Here is an 18389-nt window from a genome sequence, read left to right as displayed (position 1 = left end):
ATCGCCAATGTGGTGCGTAAATATGGCAACAACGAATCTAGCATCCGGGCCATCAAGATTCGAGAGAGAGAAATTCGTCAAGCCGTGGCATCAAGTGCTCCAGTAACTGCTAAGGTGACGAGCTAAGTGCGTGATAAGACTTTAGTGAAGACTGAAAAGGCATTAAACTTAAGGCTGGAAGACATGAACCGTAAATGTGTACCTATCAATGGCAACATGTTGCAAGAACAGGCTCTTAGCATCTATGCGCTGTTCAAACCTCCCGCCAAAGAGGGACAGCCTTCTGATAAGAAGGAATTCAAAGCCAGCCAAGGTTGGCTTAACAGTTTTAGGAACCGCTTCAACCTCAAAAACATGCTGACTACTGGTGAAGCTGCATCTGACAATGAGGAGGCAACAAAAGCCTACCCCGAACAATTAAAGAAAATCATAGAGGAAAGACGCTATCTTCCAGAACAAGTTTTTAATGCTGACGAGACTGGGCTCTGTCGCAGCCCTAAAGCCTATGCTCAAACACGGCGTCTGTTTGGCCAATTGTCGGTCAAAAGGTCACATTGGTACCATGTGCAACACCATAGTGCGGTGTGCAACATTATAGTGCCGTGTGCCTATTCCCACTCTTTTTCCCTGGTCATCTAAGGGTCAGACTAGTGCCATGTGCAAAATACCAGTGCCAGAATCTGCAGGAGTATCCGCAGGCTAGCTGAAAGGCCTGATCACCCTTTCAGCCAGGGTCTCTTCCAGATTTAGTAGGCTCGGGTTGTGTCGATTTGCTTTCTTTTTTGGATTATTTTCCCATCAATTCGTCATACCCTTGGTGTCTGTACTGCTGGTCAGCTGCGCCTGGAGCGTGCTGTAAATACTCTGTTTTGTTTAGCCTTTTTCCTTTTTCCCTCCCTTATTTGATACCAAGCTGTGTATATAGTATATAAAAGTTGAATTGTTGTATTGATTGCTATTTTGGTTAATTGTTGTATTTTACAATATTCGGTTAATGTGCGCACAATTTACTTAGTTTTGTGTATCTGTTCTGATTTTTAGCGAGCAGTTGATTATAGACTGCTTGGTTTTTTGTTGTTGAATGTAAATAGATTGTTACAGGTTGTGTGTATATTCTTGTTCTGATAGTGTTGTTAGTTGGTAAAAGTGCTCCTCCCCAGCCCAAGTTGCAACTCATTCCCCATTAATAAACAAACAGTTGGTTTTGAATTACAATCTGTTTTTGTTTTGATTTTCCTCACTCAATCAAATCCTTACTCGAACCTACATTGGTCTCGGACAGGCTCTTCTGGAAAAAAATGCCCACCCGCACTTACATTTCGAAATCAGAAAGACAAAGCCCTGGCTTCAAAGCAGCTAAAGACCTCGTAACTGTGTTGCTTTGTGGCAATGCAGCTGGGCATTTAATAAAGTCGGGCTTGCTCTACAGGGCTGCAAATCCCTGTGCCCTAAAAGGCAAGAACAAAAATCTCCTGCCTGTGTTCTGGCAATCAAATTAAAAGGCTTGGGTGATGGCAGTAGTATTTCTGGATTGGTTCCACAAGTGTTTCATTCTGGAGGTCAAGCAGTACCTTGAAGAGAAATGACTTGACTTTAAAGTGTTGCTGATCGTAAACAATGCTCCTGGCCACCCTGCGGCACTCCGGTTTGTGCATAACAATATTGAAGTCATCTTTCTCCCCCCCAATACCACCTTCATCCTCCAACCTCTCGACCAAGCATGGGATTTTGATTAGCTGTTTCATGGCCACATACACGAGGCTTACATTCTCAAGGATCCTTACCGCTATGGATGCTGATCCCAATGTTAATGTGATGGAGAGTTGGAAGTCCTTCAACATTGCTGGTTGCATCACTTATATTAAACAGGCAGTGGATGCAATCAAGCCTGAAACAGTCAATGTATGTTGGTGAAACCTATGGGAAGACTGTGTGAGTGATTTTAAGGGTTTCCTGACCATTGACAAAGAAGTGAAACTCATTGTTCAGGTGGCCAGGCAAGTGGGTGGTGATGGCTTCGTCGACATCCTCAAGGAAGAAATTGAGGAATTAATTGAGGGCCATAGAGAAACATTGACTAACGAAGAGTTAAAGGAACTGATAAAATTGTCTACAGAGGATGAAGATGATGATGAACAGGAAGAGCCAGCAACTTGGAATCTTCATAAATTTTCTGAAGTGTTCCAAGCAGCAAAACACTTGAATGATTTAATTTCTGAATATAATCCTTCTATGGAATGAAGCCTCAAAATCACATGTAGTATTACGGATGATTTGAACCAAGAAATGTTTGAGGAGCTCAAGAGACAACAGCGACAGTTGCCAATCACTGTGTTTTTAAAGAAAAAACAACCAGCAGAAGCAGAGCCCACACAATCAACTTCTCAAGCTGACCCAGAGCCAACCACTTCATCTACGACTCGCTCTCCATCACCCAAGCCTGGTCCATCGTCTCCTGGATCGACATCAACCCCTGTCGACTCAATTACAGTGTTGCCAGGGGAAAAGGAAGACTAATCATTGGAGTGTGTACAGTACAAGACTAGCAAGAATATCCAGGATGACTGGTGACTGTTCAGGTTTACAGTACTGCACTGTACTCTACTGTTTTCATTTTGTATTCTTTCATTCTTCCATCTCTCTGTTATGTTATTAAAATACTGTAAAATTATATTTTGCATATGTAGTCTTTATTTTATACTGTACTGTACATTGCTGTATACAATACATAGTACTGTACAGGGTTATATATACAAAACTGTACTTTATGGGTGATTTAAGGGATTTTCAAGGTTCATTTTGACTATACGTGATTTTTACTTTATGCGCTGACTGTGGAACATAACTCCAGTGTAAGATGCAACAGACCTGTATACCTAATCAGTTTTGCAATCTTGTACACAGAGATGATGGCCGTTTCCTTCCAGACCCCTGTGGCAGTCAGCTCATGCCCTGAAGCATGGGATTTTGATTTGCCTGGATTTCCCACTAGCTTGTCTTACCATAAAATCCGGTGCATTCATTTGGCCACCAGCCTCTCTCTTCACTCTGCTAGACTTCTTCCCTTAAGGTGTAATATACTTTTCTGTACCTCACTTACTCATAAACCATGAGGGCGGGGGTGGGGGGTTGGAATAAGGCTTTCACATGTTTCCATGAAAAATACGGCAGGTAAATGTAGTATCTGTTTTGACAATATAAAATATGCACAAATGCTTTTCAATGACTCTTGGTACAATAAAATGTTTCAAAAGTAACATTCTTTGAATGTGCAATTGAGCAGAAATATAACGTGTGGAGCAGTTCAAATCAAGGTATAATTTTGTTTTTTGATGTTGCAGGAATATTTCATTATATTTCTGAAGACACTCACTGGGCACCATTTCTCAACACTAGTATCCATTACATCAGGAAGAAGTATCCTCAGCCTTGGGAGGAGGTAGGAAAACCCCTTGAATTTGCATGGACTTCATAAAGCCTCCATCAACCACCTTTTTCAACCAAACATTATTGCCAACTTCAAGAGATCAAAAGTCATGAGACAGACCCCCAAAAATCACAAGATTAAAAAATAAATTATGTTTTTTAGGTTAGTCTCTTGATATTTGAATTCCCCTGCCCATCCCCAGGGTATGTGCATGTTGCCCACTCTCCGACATGTACTAGATAAGGTGATTTGGCCCCATTACAAATACTCTCACCCCCACATCTGCTCGTCTCCTGTCCAGCAATTAATCCTGTTCCGTAAACCCCCGTCAGTTCTGTCATCACCATCCCATCAGTTCAGTGCCCCATCCCCTCAACCACCACCACCCTCAGTTCATCCTCCCAGCACTCACTCCCATCTGCTCAGAACCGACCATCAGTACAGCCCCATCAAGCCCCACTTTCCTCACCTCACCCCTCCAGCTTCCTCCAGGCGATATTTCAGCTCTCCAGCCTCACCTCTGCTCCTTTTAGGATTCTTTGCCCTCCCCAGGCCTGGTGAGGCTGCAGTGGGGTCCCCTTTCCCACTTCCCAGGCTGTCAGTTGGAACCTGGTTGCCTGGGGCTGACAGCAATTTCAAAGTAAAATTAAGTCTCACTCATGATCTCGGGATAGAACTCTCAGATTTCAGTGTGACGGGGGTCCCAATGGGGGCCAGCTGAGGTCACTCAGTTAGGGTAAACAGCAAAGGATGGGGCAGATAATCCCCAAAGCTGGTGGATATTTTTAATACTTAGATTTACCAAGCCAGCACAAAACAGTTTCTTTATTACCTCACTGGTTGCCCAGATACCAACAACACAGTTTTCTTAAAGTAACCCAGCCTCAGGCCTCCATCCAGGTACCCATGTTAAATATGATTAAGATTTCTAAAATCTTATTTCATCATATAAAAGAAAAGGTATTACCAATCCCAAAGGATCAGAAACATTACCTCCCAGGTTAATGAATATTCTAGATCTTGCCCAAATACATGCTACAGACAATTCTTATTAACTAAACTAAAATTTATTTAAAAAGAAAAGGGAGAGAGTATGGTTAAAAGATCAATATACATACAGACATGAGTTCAATTCTTGAGGTTCAGATAAATAGCAAAGATGGTGAGCTTTGTAGCTGCAAAGAGTTTCTTTAAAATTTAGTTCATAGGTTATAATTCAATGTCCAATATCATATCCAGGGTGTACCAGCTTAACTGGGATCTCATCCTGCAACTCAAACTTCACCAGATGAAGCTTAAACAGATCTCAGATAAAAAAGATCAGGACCCAAGGAACTTTTATACAATTTCAGGTCTTCTTTGACAAGTTGGAGTCCTTTGGGGAACAATAGGTAATCAGGGCGTCTTTGAAGTCGGTCCATCATCGGTACTTAGCTATATGAATTAACATAAGACAATCGCCTGTTCCTCCACCATTCACTGATGATTTGCTATACATTTCAAAGAGAGATGAATACAGAGCTCTCCCCTGTTTACACTTCATTTAAATGCTAGGATGTTCTTTTTATCTTTGAATTATCAGAATACAGCATAGACACGGGCTGCTGATTACATTGTTGACCACTGTCCATACATATGTAAATAAACAAAAACACAAACGTTATCTCCCACATGTCTTTAAGGGTTGAATTTGAGTAATTTATTTTGCAGGATGTTTAACCCTTTCTGGCCACGCGTCATAGTCAGGGTTGTTGTTTTTTTCCAGCCACAACTGGATCATATCCTTGGGGGTCATATCCTAGTCCTTGCACCCTGGAGAGTTTGCCAGTTTTGTAAAATTTTGCCAGCCTTTACTCAGGAGAATCCAGTAATTGCAATAGCAATGTAAGGCATTTTATAGGTCAGCTCTGAAGTGCATTCCTAAACCTCGGAGGTTTGAGAAGAGCTTGCGCAGAGGCTGCCAGCATTTTCCCTGGCTCTGAACAGTACTGTTCATGTGGACTGTTTAACTTTTATGAGCTGTAAAGTTGTTGAGGGGGAAAATCTCTAAAAGTGATCATGGTTTAGGAAAGACCACTGATTCCTGAAGAAACTCAACCAACACTGCTGAGGAGTGTGTTCACAAATAACGTCACAACTTTTTGCCTATGAAAGTTTGAAATAAACTTCTAATTAGACATAAGGTGGGACTTCATATCATATTGTATTACAAGTGGATATATCTATTCCTAAGTGACAAAGGAATCCCTCTGAAATTATTCAGTGCTTTATTCTTCTACCTTTATGTTAAGTAGTGCTTGCACAGGTACGCCATTGTTTTGTCTTTGACACTACTAGCATAACTATGGCTAAGTGGGCTCAGTCTTGAAGGTTGCCATCGTGCCAAATATTCTGTCCCTGATCCAGCATAGCACTGATATGCTTAACTCAAAGCAGATGAGTAGGCCGACTGACGTCAATAAAGTCAAGCATGTAACTCCATAGTCTTGGAACTAATACAGTACTTAATGTTAGGCATGTAACTAAATGCTTTGCAGGATCAGGAACAAAGATCCCAGATCCTTGAAGGTATTTAGGCTCCTAACTGCCAATGAAATCAATGAGAGTTATGCACCTAAATACCTTTGAGGATCTGGGCGAAAGTTCTCAGCACCTTGCAATATAGAGCCCTTAGTGAGAAAGGGTTGCTGAATTGTATCCTTATTAAATGCACTAAGCAGATGAAATGCTAATAACTTTTTTTAAAGATAGTGGGGCTGTAGTAAAGTGATTGGGCATTACTACGTGCATATTCTTGTTGTTTAGGCTACAGAGAAACTGGTGGCATTCCTGTTTGGAATTGCCTCACATATGGTGGCAGATGTGAGCTGGCATAGCTTGGGCATTGATCAAGGATTTCTAAGGACTATGGGAGAAGTAAGTGTACATCATTTTGTTGGTTAATCATACCTGTAGATATTGGTATTGATAACTTGTATTTACAAATAGGCTTTTAACCCAGGGGAAAAATCTAGGTCTCTGACCTTGGAAAGACTTACACGCACTGTAGTGTCACTTTACTTGTTCTTTTCTGTTTGTACCAAAGGATGATCAAAATTGGCTTATTGTAATTGGTTTTATACACAAAATATTCTTTTTTCTCCAGATTGATTTTCATGGCTCATACTCAGATGCTCATCATACTGGTGATTTTGGTAATTTTTATTTTTACTGATATGAACCAATGAGGTCCCAGTCCCTTTGTGAATACCAGTGTAGTGCATAGTCAAATTATGGGGATGATTCTGCCCCTTCCCCCCACCCCCCGTATGCTGATCTGATGCTGTATAGGAGTCAGAAATGAGCCACAAGGACCCTGTCCTGTCTCCCTTCCACCACCCCGCAAACCCTGGTGTATGACCCATGTGGATGGTGGCTGGGAATGGGAAGGGTGATTGCTAAACTGTTCATCACTATGTAGAGTCTGGGCTGCAATGCAGATGTTGTAAATTAAAGTAGTGCCACTTCTCCCTCCCTGTCATTTTGGCTCCCCTTGGCAACAGATTCTGGATTGCCAGATTCTGCATAAAATCACCTTTGCCCTCTCACCCTGGTGCTGCAGCTGCTGTGCATCTCTCAGAAGATAGGCTGCAGAACCTGCCATTCCTACTTAAAGCCAAAATGTAAGCAGGAGGACTTCAAAGTTAAACTGAGTCACTGCTCTGACTTTAAATATGATAATGCTTTTATCATGTTCTGGAAATGCAGAATGCTTATCCGCTTTCTCTCTTTCAAGTGTACCACCAACATATTCCAAGTCAGAAATATTTACATACCTGAAATGGAACTCTACAATATTAACACGCACAGGAGCCATATGGAGTACTGCCAAGGCCCAGTGATAGATACCTTTTAAAAAAAAATTGATGTTTTGTGCTAATATAGTAAAGCTGATTTTTAACCCCTCTCTCTAAATGTAGGAGGTGACGTATTGAGCCAGTTTGAGCTTGATTTTAGTTACCTGAAAGCAGACTGGTAAGAGCATTGTGCTTAAGCTGTCAATGTTTTGAAGAAATACTCTCATTAATTTTTGCTGCACACATAACACAGTGTAGATGATAATTTCAGGATGTTCTAATACAATACTATTTGTTTGTATTATTGTAGCACCAAGTGGCCCCCTGAGATCAGAAAGTCATTGTGCTAGGCACAGTACACACACAGAGCAAGAGATAGTCCCTGCCCTGAAGAGCAGCCAAAGGGGAGGGAGAAAGGAAGTAGTAGTATTCCCATTTTACACATGAGAAAACTGACACACACAGATGAAGATATTCACACTGGTCACACAGGAAACCAACAACTACAAAAATAGTTTGCTGGAAAGTCCTGGCCGTTCTTTATATAACTCAATGGCAATATCTTTATAGGGGATACCTCTGTTTAATTTAGCAATTTTTTGGTGTTTTTATACAAATTCTTACTAGTTTTTGTAGAAATAAAAATTTGTGATTGTCAGTATTTAAGTATTTTTTCATTGCATAATGAATCATAAAGTGGTCCTATTGGTTATTTTATGTCCCATAAATTAAACATCGCTAAGAGAAGATTTGAAATTCATATCAAATGGACACTTGCTTCAATTAAACATTGTAAATCAAGAGTAATACATCATCATCAGGTACATTTAAAAACCAGTTTTAGACATTTTCTTGTAACTTTCAACTTTCAGGTACAATATACTTATTTAACAATTACACTGAAACTTTGGTTATGTCATATTTTGTGTGACTAGGGTGAAGTTCATCCCAGTGCAGAAGATCCTTGTCCCTGTTTAAGCCCTGTCATAGGTCTGTGTGGAAGGTGGGGTAGGAACGATTATGTTAGCTCTGAATAGACTGATCCCAGAAGGGCGAGGGGTAGGCTGGGGACAGGCCAGAGGAGAGGACACAATCCAAGACTAGTCATATCTACTAGACAAGAATCCCATGGCGGGACTTATATAAAATGTATTGTGTTTTATTGGATTAAATGGGAAATATTAGTTCTAACACCTCAGTATTGTTTTTAGGTATGTACCAGTCAAAGACCTGCTAGCTATCTATAAAGAATATTATGGCCAAGAAGTAATAACTGAAGGCACAATTATTGACTGCACTTACCTGCTGTTTCTCGAATTGTAAGTCACTGAGTTGTGAACTTCTTATTTCACAAAACATATGGGGAAAAATTATAATAACTTCCATAGTAAATTACTGAACCTGCATCTCTATGTTAGAGATGACTCAAACTCAAACTTCTCTCCCAAACACCGTTGAGCTTTGGGGAAATTTGGAATGAAGGTTTGGATCTGTGTCCAAGTTTCACAGTTACATTTTATAAATAGATGAATACAATAGTTGGGCTGTATGTCTTAACAACATAAAGAGGCCTGTGTTGTGAGGTAACAGCAATGTTTTGAAGCATGGCCATGTTGTGACACTCCAGCAGTAAAACTCTGATCTTCTTCAATGAAGAGCGCAATATAGATGCATAGCTATAGCTAGCTCACTTGCCCACAGGCATTGACACCAATGCAGGCACTTCCAGAATACTACAGGTCTGAAGGATAGGTAGGGAAGTTGTCCCTCTTAGCTCAGAGAACCTGAACTGTGGTAATGACTACTTTAGAATATTTTGAGTCTCATAGCTATGTTCATTAATTCAATTATTTACTAACTGGCTATGTCTATACTATCCAACAGTGGCGGCTGCATATAGGGTATATGTAGCCACAATGAAAAGCAAGCTGCATCCACGATGCCGTGTGTAGCTACATGTGTCAGTGAAAGGCTCTGGCAGTGGAGAAAGGCTTCAGCAGCTCCCCCACTGCCAGAGACTTTCACTGCAGCAAGTAAAGGCTCTGCCAGGAAAAGGCAGGGGGGAAAGAATGAGCCTGCTGCTGCCGAGCCTTTCCTCACTGAGGGTATGTCTACACTACAGTATTATTCCGATTTTACATAAACCGGTTTTGTAAAACAGTTTGTATAAAGTTGAGTGCATGCGGCCACACAAAGCACAATAATTTGGTGGTGTGCGTCCATGTACCGAGGCTAGCGTCGATTTCTGGAGCGTTGCACTGTGGGTAGCTATCCTGTAGCTATCCCATAGTTCCCGCAGTCTCCCTCGCCCACTGGAATTCTGGGTTGAGATCCCAATGCATGATGGTGCAAAAACAGTGTCGCGGGTGATCCTGGGTAAATGTCGTCGCTCATTCCTTCCTCCTTGAATGCAACAGCAGACAATCATTTCGCGCCCTTTTTCCCTGGATTGCCCTGGCAGACGCCATAGCATGGCAACCATGGAGCCCGTTTTGCCTTTAGTCACTATTACCATATGTGTACTGGATGCCGCTGACAGAGGTGGTACTGCAGTGCTACACAGCAGCATTCATTTGCCATTGCAAGGTAACAGAGATGGTTACCAGTCATTCTGTACCGTCTGCTGTGCCATTGTAAATTGGCGATGAGATGACGATTATCAGTCATTCTGTACCATCTGCTGCTGTCATGGGTGCTCCGGGCTGACCTTCGCTGAGGTCAGCTGGGGGCTCAAAGACAGAAATGGGAATGACCCCCCGGTCATTCCCTCCTTTATGTTGTATCTAAAAATAGAGTCAGTCCTGCCTAGAATATGGGGCAAGTGTAGTAGAGAACCAGAGAACACAGCCTCTCCATGTCAGAGCCCCAGAGGTCCCGCAGAAACGATGAGCTGCATGTCATTCTAGGGGGTGCCCCTGCAAGAACCCCACCCGTTGCTTCCCTCCTCCCCCAACCCTTCTCGGCTACCATTGCATGGTCCCCCCTTTTGTGTGATGAAGTAATAAAGAATGCAGGAATAAGAAACACTGACTTTTTAGTGAGATAAAATGAGGGGGAGGCAGCCTCCAGCTGCTATGATAGTCCAGGCAGGATATTAAACGGTGGGGGGGAGAGAAGCCCAGCACCCCGCTGCTATGATAGTCCAGGAAGTACAGAATCTTTTCTTTAGACATGAAAGGGGGGGTGCTGATGGAGTTCAGCCCCCAGTTGTTATGATGAGGACGGTTACCAGCCGTTCTGTACCATCTGTCGGGAATAACCGGGAATCATTCCTATTTTTACTCAGGCGCCCCCAGCCGACCTCACCTGAGGCCAGCCAGGAGCACTCACGGGATGATGACAAGGATGGCTACCAGTCCTACTGCGCTGTACCGTCTGCCACTGGGGAAGGGAGGGGAGAGGATGCTGTTGTTCAGTGCTACAGCACTGCCTCTACCAGCAGCATGCACTAGACATACGGTGACATTGAAAAAAGTCAATAAATGATTTTTCCCCTTTTCTTTCATGGGGAGGGGGAGTAAATTGATGAGATATACCCTGAACCGCCCCGAACAATGTGTTTGACCCTACAGGCATTGAGAGCTCAGCCAAGAATGCAAATTTCTTTTGGAGATTGCGGGGACAGTGGGATAGCTGGAGTCCTCAGTCCCCCCTCCCTTCCTCCATGAGCGTCCATTTGATTCTTTGGCTTTCTGTTATGCTTGTCACACAGCACTGTGCTGTGGACTCTGTATCATAGCCTGGAGATTTTTTTCAAATGCTTTGGTATTTCGTCTTCTGTAACGGAGCTCTGATAGAACAGATTTGTCTCCCCCTACAGCAATCAGATCCAGTATCTCCCGTACGGTCCATGCTGGAGCTCATTTTGGATTTGGGACTGCATGACAACCCGTGCTGATCAGAGCTCCACGCTGGGCAAACAGGAAATGCAATTCAAAAAGTTCGCAGGGCTTTTCCTGTCTACCTGGCCAGTGCATCCAAGTTCAGATTGCTTTCCAGAGCGGTCACAGTGGTGCACTGTGGGATACCACCTGGAGGCCAATACCATCGATTTGCGGCCACACTAAGCCTAATCCGATATGGTAATACCGATTTCAGCGCTACTCCTCTCGTCGGGGAGGAATACAGAAACCGGTTTTAAGAGCCTTTTATATTGATATAAAGGGCCTCGCTGTGTGGACAAGCGCAGCGTTAAATCGGTTTAATGCTGCTAAAATCGGTATATACGCATAGTGTAGACCAGGCCTGAGAGTCTTTTCCTGATGTAGGGAAAGGTGTTAACTGTGGAGAAGCACTGGGACAGTATACTGCTAAAAATAGCAGTGTAGTTGGGGAGGGAATGCTTCGGCAAGTAGAGAGCCATGTACCTACCCAAAGGCTTCAGGTTTATCTTTACTTTATTGGTCTAAGGAGTGCCTCAACATCTCCACTGCTATTTATACCTGTACTGCAGGCAGTGTAGGTGTACCCAGGGCCGGCTCTAGACCACAGCGCGCCAAGCACGTGCTTGGGGTGGCATGCCGTGGGGGGCACTCTGCTGGTTGCCAGGAGGGCGGCAGGCGGCTCTGGTGGACCTCCCGCAGGTGTGCCTGCGGAGGGTCTGCTGGTCCTGCGGCTCCGGTGGAGCATCCGCAGGCACGCCTGCGGGAGGTCCACCGGAGCCGCGGGACCACCAGACCCCCCGCAGGGAAGCCTGCGGGAGGTCCACCGGAGCCGCGGGACCGGTGAGCGGCAGAGTGCCCCCCCACGGCGTGCCGCCGTGCTTGGGGCGGCGAAATTGCTAGAGCTGGCCCTGGGTGTACCCATAGTTGTGCTCAGTTGCAGAGCAGTGTAGAAGGCATAAATATTAAGAAATGCAATAAAGATCACAATCTCTGATTTTACAGATCTTATTATGATATAGTAACAAACAAGGAAATATCTCAGCATTACCATTCTTAAAGTTGGATAAATACTGGGTTATTATATAGGGATCCACAAAGGCATTGAAATGGGTTATTTTCATATTATTTGTTAGAAGCACATTCATCTGAAGATTATTTATTTTTGCAGGCATGGAGAAATGCTTGCTGTTGCCAAGGTAACTTATTTTTTTTCTTGTTAGCGACTAGGTACATATTAACGTTAAGATACACTGAACCATTCCACTAATTATACTGTATTTTGTTTCATAGCTTTTCCCATCATATGCTATCAAATCTCCATTTTTGGTGGAGAGGTACCAGGAGTATTTCCTTGGAGGACTGGATGACATGGCATTTTGGTCAAATAATATTTTTCAGCTAGCAAGCCACATGTTAGAAAATGGGACCAGGTGAGATGTTGTTTTATGTGTTAGGATGCACCTCTTATGATACTACAGTAAAGTCAGATAAATTACCTTTGCTGTATTCAAGTTATGAAGTCTGTTTAATTATTCTCAAGGAAGCAGGCCTAGTTCCAGAATTGGAGCCTGAAACTGAAGACTTTGCTTACTTAGTTAGAATTCAGTGACACTAAGGGCCCAATCCAACTCCCAGTGAAGTGAGAAGATTCTCATTGAGTTCAGAGAGTTAGAATGAACCTTAATTGTCTAAGAGTTGCAGGTTCAGGCTCGTATTTGGCTGGTATTATTTTCATAGAAAACTTTATCACTATAATATCACTTACACAAATATTTCACCTTTGCCCTGATAGGTTTACAATCCTTGCTGTGGAGAGCAGACCTCAGACAATTGTACTGTTTGTCTATATGAATAATATTGCTGAATGTATATTGGAAAATGGTGTTGGAAACATTAAATCATATAATCTGTTGTGTTGCATGCTTGAAAAGTGTCACTTTAGTTAAAAACATTTTACCTACCCAAAACCACTTACCTTTACTAGGATTAGCAGGTTATTAGTGCCAAAGTAAGTTGTTACATAATCACACATGACATTCTTATGGATTCTAAATAATTCATCAACAACTTAAAAAAATACAAAAGGAATTTCTAAGGAATATAACAATGCCCTAATTTTGAATAAATAAGGGCTATTGAGGGAGACGACCTCACTTCCCAGAGGAGGAATCTGTATGGATGAAAGGTCTATTTAGTTTAACTTCCATTAGAATAAATAAAAAACTGTGTGTTTTCAATATTTCTTCAGTGGCTGCTTCATGCCTGAGAACCCTCTGTTTATAGAGTGCAATGGGGAGCACAAGAACAGTGACATGTAAGTATAATCCTGAAAGCTGCGAAGATTTACTCTGAAAGAAGAAATGTCCATTTGTGTGGAAATCCAATTACATGGGTAACCTATCGAGGTCCCTCACTTCTCCTTTTTGGAAAAACTCTACTCCAGGGGAGAAATTTCTTCATGTATGAAGAGAGATACTTGTTTGATCTTTCCTTTGAGGTAAAATTAGGCCCTCCCCAATCCAAATAATCTTGTTGCCAGTGGTTAGGGTATGGAGTAAGCATTCTGCCCCTCGGGACTGTTGTTCCAGCACCTGGATTGGCGTAGGAGTGCAACATCTGCACACCCATGCATGAGGTCTGGTGGCTCATTGGCCATAGGCCTGTCTTTCACACAGCTAACGTCAAAAAGTCCTACTGTGCTGGTCTATGTGCTATCAAATGGAGTATGGAGTATGGAGTTCAGCTCTGTAGGACACTGGAGCCATTCCACACAGGGGCAACTCCAGGCCCCAGCACGCCAAGCGTGCAGGTGGATGCCTGCGGGAGGTCCACCAGAGCTGCGGGACCAGCAGACCCTCCGCAGGCACATCTGCGGGAGGTCCACAGGAGCCGTGGGACTGGCGACCGGCAGAGCGCCCCCTGCGGCGTGCCGCCATGCTTGGGACAGCAAATTGGCTAGAGCCGCCCCTGATTCCACAGTTAATTTCCTGCTTGTGTTGTGTGTGGCCTCTACACTACTGGTGAATTCCCATTGAACTGAAACTGCAATGAGTCAGACCTAAGTACATCAGAGACACAGGAGTTAGTCAAATTTTGATCATAAGAATTCAGATCATTCCACTAAAATCCACGCTCTAAGGGGTATATTTTTATTCCAAGAATTCATAATTAAATCCTGGGAATTACATTCAGGATACATCTAAAATTCATGACCACATATTCAGTTTAGATAACAAAAAGATTCAGAGTTTTCTCAGCCTGTATATCTGAAGTTTTCATATGTAATTCACTTCAGTTTGCATCTCACTGGTACTGAGGCAATGTAGTGGTGTGGGGCAGCACAGCATAGAGAAAGGGTCACAGAGAGATAACAAGTAGTGGGGAGAGAAAAAGAAAATTGATAGAGATAGAGAAGAGAATCAGCAAATAGAAGTAGTGAGAGAAAGAGAGAAAGCAAGATGGCAAAGGAGTAGGAGTTTCCTTTAAGGGCTGTGCTTCCCATTTGTGCATAAATCTCTTCACCCTCACTAGTAAACAAACAACTAATGCCCCATGCACAAACTGAAAAGGACTGGGGATTTTTGCTTGGCACGTAGATATGGTTATAAATCTCACATTTTGGGGAAGCCTGGAGGTCTGAGAGTTGCCCTTCCTTTATCTTATCACTTTGTTATTTTGGATGTCAAGTGAGAAGACATTAGCTTTTTTTTTCATATTTTTCCCTTGCTTGCTTCCAGTCTTAGTCAAGGGAGACAATTAAATGTTCTGTAACCCTAACTTACATTCCTTGCAACTCCATTGACTTCAATAGAGTATAAATTGGAGCAGGATTTGGTCTAATATGTGTATGGCAATGGATTTACCAGTCTGAGGAAAGGCAAGTAGAGTATTTTAGAAATATATTCTAGTTATAACATTAACAAATCATTTATTTGCTTGCATTACTGCTCTAGAGATCATTAATAACTCATAAAAGAATTTGTATGCTTATGGCTTTAAAAGAAAAGAATTTCAATACCCAAGTTCAAGTGACTAGTGTACAACATCACAATTCAAATCCATCTGTAGACAACATAGTTTGAATGTTGTTCCTACACATTTATAGTGTATCAGTAAAATAATACTGGTGATGAGGGGAAAACACCTAGTGATACTGATGTAATAGGTAATACTAGATTCTCAGCTGCTGTTAACTGGCATAGTTCCACTAATTTCAATTAAGTTAAACTGATGTAACTCAGTAGTGAATCTGGTTCTAAGATCTTTTTATTATAAATTTGGGTAAATGGCCATCTGAATGGCATATGGCATGATCTTTCAGCTTTTCTCATTATATAATCATGGCATAAAATCTTCAGTCCAGTCATTAAATTGCATTTAATGGGTTTATCTTGTTAACAGTCCCCTCAGCAACATTTCTAATTATTACTGCCTCTTTACCTCAACAGAATTAAACAGTCCAAAGAGGAACAGCACAAGAGCGTGATTTCTTCACTCACTAAAACAATTGAAAAGAATATAAATTATACGGAGAAAGGAGTTTATTTTAATATGCAATCCTGGGCAACAGTAAGTATTTTTAGATCAATAGTGCAAGGGGAGATAGATGGGCCATGAAAAATTTGGATCTGCCATAAATTGTTTTAGTTCCTCGGTCTGGTACATTGCAGGATGGAAGAGAGTCTCCAGATGGGATGATAGCATTTTACACATGTGAACAGCTGTTATATTGTTGTATATAATGATATTACAGTATGTCTTTAATATTCATGCTTCATAGCAGCAGCTGGTCACCCTCACAGGTCAAGAAGGAATCTTACTCTTAGTGCAGTAGTGCATTCTTGGCCAGTTGTGCTTTAGATTTGTTAGGGTTCTGCCTCTGTCTGAAGCAGCACTAGGGACCTGATCCAAAGTCCACTGAGTCATATTCATGGGGGAATGTTGTGTCACTGCATGTGCATAGAATTCATGTCCCCTGCAGATTTCTTTGCTTCCTCACAGAAAAATGACTTCTGACAGGGAAGCAAAGGGAAGCTGCAAGAGCAGTCACTCCCCCCTCTCCAGCAGTGCAGGCAGGTTGGTTCGGGCTCCTGGAGCAGCTGGTTGTAATATAAATCACTGCCGGGGAGGGGCTTGGCAGTCATGTGTGTAGAGAGAGACACACTTTATCCCTCTCACTCACTGTTGCAGCATGCTCAGTGTGGAAGGGCAGGGCTTCGGGGTGTTTCTGAGGAGGTAGGTGGGGAGTGGACTCTGTCCCCTCAGGTTGAGCAGAATGTAGCAGCCTGCCTGCTTAGTGAATTGTTCCCATTGTCTTTGTCAATTCCCCCAGGAATATGAAACAGGAATAAATGTCTTAAAGCACCTTTACTTTGCCACAGTGGTGTAAAGGACAGTATGGCCTTATAAATCCTTGTGGTGCTTTAGTGATTAAAATTGGTCTAAATATTTGGACTGAAAACATTTCCTATCAAAATGTGCTCCATGAACTGTTTGCTACTGACCTTTCTGGAGACGGTCAGTAGCCAATTTAAATTTTGAGTTTGATTCTCCAGCCCTCACTTGCTCTTCAGTTGCCTATAATGTAACCCCGAGCATATGGCTGCATATATTTGTTGACTAATAACTAGAAATAAAGGGTCAAACCTAGCTACATTACTATTAGGCAAGGGGTTTGGAGGATTTCCTCCAATGCTCCCCATTTCTAGTCTTCATCCATTATATTGTAGTTTAAATAAATTACCAAAATAATAGAAACCAGTGTGATTATATTGTGTTATTTTAAAAATATAATACGCAGAATTTTAAAATAGCGTGTGCAGAATTTTTAATTTTTTGGCACATAATTCCCCCAGGAGTAACTGAGATCAATGTAAAGACTCCCACTGACCTGCATGGAGTTTGGATCAGGTCCTTATTTGTTCAGAGTTCCTATTGGTAAGGAAAATACACTATGGGTGTTTGTGTATGTTGTATTGTTATTCCCATATTTCTTGAATTACTACTTTCTTTCAGAAATCCCTCCACTTTATTAATAGTGCTTTTGCACAGAATGTCAGGAAAGTGTTTGCAGTCACGCATCAGCAATCCTCTAACCACGTCTCCAAGCCCACAGCCTCATACTTTCTGAAATCACCCTATGCCAGGCTTGGATGGTTGGTGCATATTTCTCTCTCCTTTCTCTCCTCATTTGTGAATATTTTAAGCAGCAGTTAAAGTATTAAATCTTTATTCCTTGAAGAGATTTTAAAGATACAGTTATGGGCCATGTTAACCAGGATGTAAATGCTGTCAGCTGCAGAACAACTTACTTTAGCTTGGCATTCCTGTAAGGTATTGAGATATGGAGCCTTTTTGACTTTGGGGCACTGGTTTACTGCTGACCTCATCCATACTGGTTGAAAGTCATGATCAAAGTTTGATCCAAAGCAAAACCCTGGTTCCAGATAACCCCAGTTCTTGGAAATGTTCAGATCTAGATCCAAACTTTCTGGTTAGCCCCTGTCTAATGAACAAGACCAAAACTAAATCTGATTATGTACAAACTGTGTGAAAGCTTGGATCCAGATTTGGGTCGGGATCTGAACAACATGACTGGGGGCTATCATTACCATCTGATGACCATTTAATAGCCTATGTGACATGAATAGGTTATTCCAGTTGATACTAACTGGTATTCTTGGTAGCATTTTTAGTAGAGAAATGAAGGACTGAATCAGCATGGAGAATAATACCTACCCTCTCTTCTCTCCTCCATCCTGATTATGGCAGACATGCAATGGAGAAGAGAGATGGAGGAAGTTTGCACTGGTGCTAGTCTTGCTGTATCTGCTCTGGGACCAGAACTGGAGACTTTAGTCTCCAGGGCTGTTAACTTCACCAGTATTTTAAAAAAATTACTAAATAAATGCCAGTTTGTTCTTTCTCTGTCAGCCTCTGTGAGTGCCATCAAATAACTGAGTCTCACCAAACCAAGTCAAATGAACAGATCAGAAATTGGGGCAGAAATCGGGGCAGATGTCAGCAGCACTCTGTCATGCTTCTTTGTTTGATGTTGCTTGTTGGCTGCTAAGTGGTACAGTTCAGTAAATAAGAACACTGTCTGATGGCAATCCATGCAGATCACAGCAATGTTAATAGAAGCTGCACCTCAGAGGCTCTAATCTGTTTAGTTCAACAGAATAGGTCTGAGAGTCAATAAATTTAAACCACTTGGAAAATGGCTCTACAGACTCTTAGTAT

General features: G+C 42.2%; 1 protein-coding gene across 1 annotated transcript in view; it reads left to right on the top strand.

Moving 5' to 3' along the window:
* The window catches only part of GPLD1 (glycosylphosphatidylinositol specific phospholipase D1), a 49705-nt gene that overhangs the window by 18457 nt on the left and 12859 nt on the right, over positions 1-18389 (top strand). The window contains exons 4-13 of the mRNA XM_030549437.1: positions 3342-3439; positions 6233-6343; positions 6573-6621; positions 7387-7441; positions 8475-8582; positions 12316-12343; positions 12438-12577; positions 13396-13461; positions 15596-15716; positions 17163-17302. Of these exons, the coding sequence (XP_030405297.1) occupies positions 3342-3439; positions 6233-6343; positions 6573-6621; positions 7387-7441; positions 8475-8582; positions 12316-12343; positions 12438-12577; positions 13396-13461; positions 15596-15716; positions 17163-17302 (916 nt within the window). The remainder of the gene's footprint in view (positions 1-3341; positions 3440-6232; positions 6344-6572; positions 6622-7386; positions 7442-8474; positions 8583-12315; positions 12344-12437; positions 12578-13395; positions 13462-15595; positions 15717-17162; positions 17303-18389) is intronic.

The sequence above is a fragment of the Gopherus evgoodei genome, chromosome 2, assembly GCF_007399415.2.
Source record: "Gopherus evgoodei ecotype Sinaloan lineage chromosome 2, rGopEvg1_v1.p, whole genome shotgun sequence".
Taxonomy (NCBI): Eukaryota; Metazoa; Chordata; order Testudines; family Testudinidae; genus Gopherus; species Gopherus evgoodei.
Note: the sequence above shows the minus strand (reverse complement) of the source record. Positions and strands in the feature narration are given on the sequence as shown.